This window comes from Athene cunicularia, assembly GCF_003259725.1.
Source record: "Athene cunicularia isolate RWA chromosome 17 unlocalized genomic scaffold, athCun1 chr17_part1, whole genome shotgun sequence".
Classification (NCBI taxonomy): domain Eukaryota; kingdom Metazoa; phylum Chordata; class Aves; order Strigiformes; family Strigidae; genus Athene; species Athene cunicularia.
Genome location: NW_020799122.1, coordinates 6,812,590 through 6,820,073, shown reverse-complemented (window position 1 = coordinate 6,820,073; position 7,484 = coordinate 6,812,590). Strand labels below are relative to the sequence as shown.

The window sequence follows — 7,484 nt, the reverse complement described above, 5'->3', positions numbered from 1 at the left end:
AGGAGGGGAGCACCGGCACCGGAGCCACCGTGTCCCAGCCCAAGCCTGGGCACCCGTCCCCGAGGGACAGAGGTGCTGCTTTACAGCACTCCAGGTGCTTCCCCCGCTTAGGCAGAAGAGCAACACAAGGTTAAAACCAGCCGCTGGGGAAAAAAACATGTTTATTCACAACCGGCAGAAGTCATCTGGCTTATTGCTTACAACCAGCTTCATTTTTACCAAAGAAGCCAAGTCCCCCCAACTAGGCACAGTTTCAGAGCCCTGCACCAAGAGAGTTTTACCTTGTACGCGTCCTTCATCATCCTCACTTTTTGTCCTGAGCACAGCCCCTGCTCACCACCGCTTTCTCCCCGAGACCTTATGCTACCGACGTGGCTTTTGCCATTAGTCTAGTTAACGGACAACCTATCAAACGCCAAAGGTTATCACCTGCTACATCTCGTACACGTTACTTGTTTGTAAGTCTCAGGATCCATGGGGCTCCCTGAGGACGGCCAGCTGCAGCTGCCAGCCACGGAAGACAAAGTGTTCAGCGAGCAGCTCCGCTGTAGCAGGCTGCGAAGGAGCACTCGCCCCCTACAAGTCGCTCCCAAGCTCTGGCAGAAGGCGTGCGCCCACCATCACGGCACATCGGGCTGGTGCCTGCACCCAGGGAAGGCAGCGGACTTGCTCTAGACCCACACCAAGAGCTCCAGGACAGAACAGAGGGCACCCTGCTCCCAGCACAGCGTTCCCAGCACTGCCACGCCGTCGTGCACGCCCTGCGGACAGCAAGCAGGTCTCAGGCTGAGCCCAGCACTCGCAGCTCCCTTCCCTGTCCAAACGCCCGCCGCAGCCAGTGCTACAGGGAAAGCCCGCAGCAGGCTGGGCGTGCCCAAGACTCCTAATTGCAATTTGGAAGGAAGAAAGTATGGACGCTGCACACTATTACCAGATTCCCACTGTAAATCTTGGCTGTGCAGAGCAATCAGCTCTGCCCGCCACCCCTCTGGTTTGCCCAGTAAGCCCCTTTCTAGGCTAGAGCCCAAGCTCTAGTAAGAGGTAGTCAGGCTGTCGAGTGACTCTGCCTTCCCCAGGACACCGCCGTGTTACTCAGAAGCATCCGCCTTGTCCTACATCAACAGTTTGGAGTTCAAAGGGTATGTCGTGCAGGAGCTACAACCAGCTGAGAGCTAAGCCATCTCCCAGCAGGGCTCAGTTTGGTCCACGGCAGCTACTCCGTCCTGCCAGTCAGAGCACTGTTTGCCGAGAGCCCCAGCACTGACAGAGCCACTTTCTCCATCACCAGGTTCATAATGATCGATCCACAAGACTAACGTAACAGCACAGGTTGCAGGGGTGGACGCGGGCTCGGTGCCAGAGTGGCAGGGAAACAACCCCGGGCTCACAGGCATCACCTCCCCAGGCCTGCAGCTCCACAGTGACTGAGCTGCCGCACGAGGACAGGAGACAGCAGAGCTTGGTTAAAGCCAGCAGGCACTTCACCTTGAAGAAAAGTCCCTTCCCAGACAGAAAGACCCCACTAGGACATTCCCTGCTTAACCCAACCTGCGGAGTAGCCCAGCCGGGACCCCGCTGGGAAAGCCCCCACTCAAAACACCCTGTCAAATTCAGTCTGGTTGGTGGCGGCCGGGTTCCTGCCCTGGTTCGCCGGCTGCTGGGGCATGTGCCCACCTCTCCTGCGCGGTGGGGCCAGGTACTCGAACATGGACTGGTTGTGGGTGGACAGCATGTTTTTGAGGTCCGAAGGCATGGGGTCTGACCAGAAGAAGTCGTGGTTCAGCGCATCGTCGCTGTCGATTCGCTGGGCAGGATCCAGCACCAGCAACTTGTCGATGAGGTCGAGCGCGTAGGGGTCTTTGACGTAGGCTTTCAGGCGATCCTTCACCTTGCGCTTCTGGCCCTTGGGAAGATCCAGCTTCTGGTACAGCTCATATTTATCTACGTTCGGCCAAACCTGGGAAGGGGCAGAAAAGTTGGGAAGAAATAGTTACAGAGAGAACAAACCATTTTTGCTGCTAACACCCTCAGGCATACCAGGGTGAGGTCTGCCGAGAGAACAATACTATTTTATAACCTCCAAGCCAGCAGACCTTGTTCCCACAGTATAAGGGAGGCACTAAAGCGTGCACTAAAGCCTGGAGACACGTGGACAAGTCAGGACAGAGTCCTGATGTGAAACAGCACACAGGATGCTTTAGGATTTCTGGTTCTTCCACAAAAGAGATACTAGAGAGCATGGCTCAGGCCAGCAATAACATCCATAAAGGTAAAACAACAAAACACTGCTAAATAACAACCTCGATGTAGGTAGCACTTATCCTTAGAAAGCAAAGCCTGTTGCAATCACCAGCACTTACGTCAACCCTGATGGGGGAGAGACCACAGCAGGTATTTACATGCAAAAGAAAGCGCCTTCAACATATGTATATAGTGTATGTAACTGAGGCATCAGGCCTCTGGAGGTGCCTGCACAACACCTCCCAGCAGATTACAGCCCTGGCCAAGAGATCCCTCGGCTCCATCCCCCATGAGAGGGAAGGACAAGCTGCTGTTAAAATAAAGAGTTGAGAAAGGGCTGAGTGCTCACAGCAGGGCTGAGCTGATGTCACAAATCACAAGCCCAAATTAAAGAGGCTTTTCAAGGTGACCAGTGCAAAGCACCCGAGACAAACCTCTCGCCACAAAACAAAAACACCCCACCCTTCTTTAAGCAGAAATTCAGAAGGTGTTTATCTGAGACAACCCCCTAAGAGAGGGCAGAACAGATTCCTACACATAACGTTCTGTTCTTTCACACTCACAACAGCCAGCATCCTCTCTGTACTCAAAAACAAGGACACAACTCACCCTTCCCCAAGGAGATCTGGAAGGCCAAGTTCACCCTCTTACATTTAGGAGGCTGAACACAAGTAATGCCCAAGAGCATCAAGGAAAGCGCAGCACCCCCCTGTCTGCTTGGCTCCCAGGAGGCAAAGAGCATTTATTTGCAGCCTCAGTGTCAGAAGCAGGCACACTCCAGTGCTGGGAGCACACAGCACCAGTGACCAGGGCAGGGAAGAGGCCCAGGAGCACCAGTCCCGCTCCCTGCCCACACCACCACTTCACACCTCTCTCCTGCTGCCCTCCACAGCTTGCCCACACTCCCGCCCTCACCTCTGGCGTGATGGATCCGCAGAGCTGGCTGATGAGGGTGAGCTGGTGCTGCTCTGTGTTCCCCTGCATGATGGGGCTGCGGGTCCACATCTCTGCCATGATGCAGCCTCCGCCCCAGAGGTCAATGGGGGGACCATAGTCCCGCTCCCCTAAACGGAGATGCTGTGTTAGTCACCCAGGGGAATGAGAAAGGCAGAGAAGCCGGCAGAGCCCATCACCTCGTACCTAGGAGCAGCTCTGGTGGCCGATACCACAGAGTCACCACCCGGTTGGTGTAGCGGTTTGGCTGGCTGTTCTTAGCCAGGCTGAAAGCTCGAGCCAGCCCAAAGTCCGCAAGCTTCAGGACTCCATCCCGTGTGATCAAGACATTTGCAGCTTTCATGTCTCGATGCAAGATCTGTAGAAGGACAAACATCAACAGGTTAAGCCATTAAGGTACCGTCCTTGGGCATCGCAGGGCACTCGCACCCCAGAGGCGGAGGACAAGGAAGGGCTTCCCTCCAGGCTGTGCTAAGACACCTGCTCCTCACAAGGCCACGGGCAGCAATGTGACCTGAGGGCTCAGCACAGATCTGGCCCATTACCTTGTTCCTGTGGATGTAGTAAAGTCCATTCAGTAGCATCTGCATAACTTTCTTGATCTCTGAGAGCGTGAACTTGACATGAGCATTGCTGAGAAGGCCAGCCAGGTCGTGCTCGCAGAAGTCAAACACAAGGTAGATGCTGCCCTTGCAGCGGTTGTACGGAGAGGCTACGGGAGAGGCAAGGAGGGACTGTCAGCAAGGGACCCGCAAACCCGTCACAGCTCCTCCTGACCTCCAGCCACCCTGCTGCTTGTACAACACTCACTAGACAAAACCTCAGGGCACAGGAACCAGAGACAGCCCGCAGGCCTGAAGATCTTCATAAAGAGGCACTAAGACAGCACAACCAGCAAATGAAGAACATGGGATGAGGACCAGAGTAGTGAATGTCAAGGAAAGGGCATGGAAATGCATAACGGCTGTGGGGTTTCCTCCCTGCAAGCTGTGGCTGGTAGGTGCACATACCACTAGCTGCCAGCCAAGCACAATCACTGATTGCATCAGCGATAGAGGCGGCACCCACAAACATAGCCCCAGGAAAAATGCAGAAACAGAACATCTGTCTAATATAACATCAGAAAGTAAGGTTTTCTGCAACCTCAAACAGCATCTATGAAAATGGACTGATCTGGATCAAAGCGATTAAAAGGTCCAACTCCCATAGCAATTTAAAGTCAATAACAGGAAACCTCAAACGAAGCAATCGATTTCAATCTTGTTCCTAGAGCACACATGCAAAACATTATTAAAAAGGCTGATTTTCATCAGCTGTAATCAGCAAAACCTGCTCATCAGCAACTCCAACCAGAAAATGAGGGCTGAGCTCAGCCTCCATAGAAACACACCCCTCTCCTCTGCCAGCCAGGAGGGTGACTGCTAGACTAGGTTTGCAGTTCCTTACTCTGCTGTGCCTTTACCACGTAAAAAGAGAAAAGCTTAAAGTTTGAGAACAGCAAATGCAACATTTCCACTCTACTGGAAACTGAGGTCAAGGTAGATTTGGATGAAAACTGGAATTCAAACAAAACACAAACAATCAACACATCTAAAAAATATTTACCTTAGGTATGCCAGACACACAATCATCACAACTTGTTTAATCACGCAATGAATTAAAAATTAACTTGTTGTCAGTGTTTCTACTTGAACCTGTTCAGACTGGTTCTAGGCCAGAGATTTCTACCAGCTCGGTGATTGGACTTATTTTTAAAAATATCATCACCAGTCACCTGCCACTTTCATTTTTATTTAACTGAAATGACTGACTAAAGAATGGCAGGCTTTAACATCCGCTGTCTCATTCAAAAGTATTTTTCCAGGACAAATCCATATAAGAGAATGATATATAAAAACTAGCAGATGTTTTAAAGCAGTTTCACTGGAAACAAAAGCCCAGCCAGGTGCATTGAGCATACCAGTCACGCAGCAGAGGCACGCTGGTGCAACAAGGAGGCAGAAGAGCATCTCAGAACCGCCCCATGTAGAGCCCTGGCCCTCACGGCGGAAGCAGTTACTGTCACCCACAGAAGGAGACATGGAACAAGTCTCTGGCTGGAGCTGTGTCATCAGCTCAGAGCTGCCACAAACCATCATGGCTCCAGCTCCTGACAGGGAACTGGCTGTGCACAGCCACGACATCAGTTCCAGGCTGGGAAACCTCTGCTTCAAAATCTCTCTGGTGATGATTTATTTAAAACCTCTCAGACAGGAGTTTTCCAACACAGGCAGAATTCACCACCACAGCACAGGCATATCCTAGCAGGACTGACAGTCCTAACTCATTTAAAAACTCTTTTCCGAGATGAGCAGTCACCATCACGGGCCCACGCTCAGCTAGAGGACCCCACTCCCAGCACAAAACACCAGCCTGCTCAGCAGCAAAGGAGGGCTGAAAAAAGGTGACAGTCAACGTAAGGGAGACCCCCGCAAGCTACCTTTGGTCCTGCAGATTTCTATGAGGTTCACCACGTTCTCATGTTTGAGCAGCTGGAGGATTTTAATCTCTCGCAAGGCTGTGATGGGGAACTGGAAAGGAGAAAGAGAAGACAGGGATCAGGGGCGCAGGAGACCAGGCCACCCCTGCCTAGGGAACAGGAGACATATGACCACAGTAACTTGGCAGGGAACCTGCTTGAGCAGCACTGTGACAAGTCACTGAAGGGCAATCAGAGCTTTAAAATAGAACACTAACACCAAGATTGCAAAATTTTTTCATCATCAGAGCACCACTGGTGAGGGAGACTTGCCACGAGACAGAGGTGTTTGCATAGTGCTGAGACAGGCACACAGACACCTCTCCCTCCTCGGCACATTCGTAACAGGACATGGTAAAGCCCAGCTCAAGCTGCAGAGCACACTCCTCAGCTGCTGCCTGTTCTGTTTAAGCTGTTAATTCTCTCCTCACCTTACCTCATCTCTGCACAACCCTGAGCATATGTTTTTTCTTCCACAAATGGCAGCCAGTGCGGAGCTGTGTGCCAGGGGTGACGGGGTTTCGCACAGGAGGAGGAATGTGTGGGCCCAGTCGCCACACAGCTACTGTCCCATGCTTTTGCAGCCAAGAAGGTGATACCAGGCCGTACACCTTGGCAGGGTAACCACAAGACCCACATTATCACAGTATCAGTAGGAGAGGAAAAAGACCAGAGGGCTGGGATTCTGTCCACACCCTTAGAGGTTCAAGATCTGGCACATTATAGCAGTAAATATTCTTAAAGAACAGAGTGAAAACACATCTCTGCCATCCAAAAGATTAACTTTCAACTATGAACCCCACACCCAGGCCTTCCCAAACAACCCAGCCACACTCCCACACTTACCCCCTCCTTCTCATTTTCCATCAACACTTTCTTTAGCGCTACCTTCTTGCCTGTCTGACGATGTTTGGCTTTGAAAACCTCCCTGTAAAAACAGAAAGAAATCTGTGAGCAGCACAAGGAAGAAGGGAAGGAGCCAGATGCTCCTGACCAGGGACAAGACCAACTTAGACACACCAGAGCGCCATACAGACATCTCTGTGCCGAGCCACCATCCAACCCAGCCACATCCCCGTTGCACCAAAGGCCCTCAGGACTAGCTGAGCCAACCCAGAGCCCAGAGGTCCCACAACCCCACAAGAATTTTGGGCAACGTTGCACCTTTTGGGCAAAGCTACATGTTGCTGCCCCGCCTGTCTCCAGGGTACACTCTTCTTTGCCAGAGCCTGGGACAAAGCGCGGCCTCGGGGACGGGGGAAATAAGAGGGCTCGGGTGCCAGCCTGGTTCCCTGAGGCCAGAGAGGTGACTGGGGAAAGGACACCCAAGCAAAGGGGCCCTCAGGCCTGGGGCGGGCGGGCCGCGGGGCTGAGAGGGCCGAGCGCGGGCAGCAGGCCCGAGGGCGGGGTAGGCCGAGGAAGGCTGGGGAGGGCCGGGGCCGGGCGCGGGCCGGGCTGGGGCCGACCAGACGCTCACCCGAAAGTTCCCTGCCCGATCTTGGCGAGCTTCTCGTACTTGGAGACCTCGTCGCAGAAGGGACACTCCACCATGTCGTACTGCTTGGCCATCGCGGCCGCCGCCGTTGCCACAGCACCGCGCCACGCCCCTTCCGTCGCGGTGGCCACGCCCCTTCCGTGCATTGTCACGCCCCTTCCGCGCATTGTCACGCCCCTTCCGGCACACGCTGCGGCCCTGGCACCGCCCCGCGAGGCCTCCTGGGACTTGTAGTCCGGCGGCGGCGGCCATGTTGTCACCGCCCGTCACTCTCCG

At 53.5% G+C, this 7,484-nt stretch overlaps 2 protein-coding genes across 2 annotated transcripts in view; one reads left to right on the top strand and one right to left on the bottom strand.

The window, feature by feature from the left end:
* ENG (endoglin) overlaps window positions 1–1,223 on the top strand; it is a gene marked incomplete at its 5' end in the record, with an annotated part of 12,492 nt that extends 11,269 nt beyond the window's left edge. Inside the window, one exon of the mRNA XM_026860681.1 lies at window positions 1,040–1,223. Coding sequence (XP_026716482.1) covers window positions 1,040–1,176 — 137 coding nt within the window. The remainder of the gene's footprint in view (window positions 1–1,039) is intronic.
* Window positions 1,224–1,344: 121 nt separating this feature from the next.
* CDK9 (cyclin dependent kinase 9) lies at window positions 1,345–7,330 on the bottom strand. The gene is made up of 7 exons (XM_026860214.1): window positions 7,191–7,330; window positions 6,560–6,641; window positions 5,675–5,765; window positions 3,741–3,907; window positions 3,382–3,553; window positions 3,157–3,305; window positions 1,345–1,957 (listed from the first exon to the last, which is right to left on the bottom strand). The coding sequence occupies exons 1-7, from the start codon at window positions 7,280–7,282 to the stop codon at window positions 1,592–1,594; spliced, it is 1,119 nt and encodes a 372-aa protein (XP_026716015.1). The 5' UTR covers window positions 7,283–7,330; the 3' UTR covers window positions 1,345–1,591.
* Window positions 7,331–7,484: the final 154 nt, after the last annotated feature.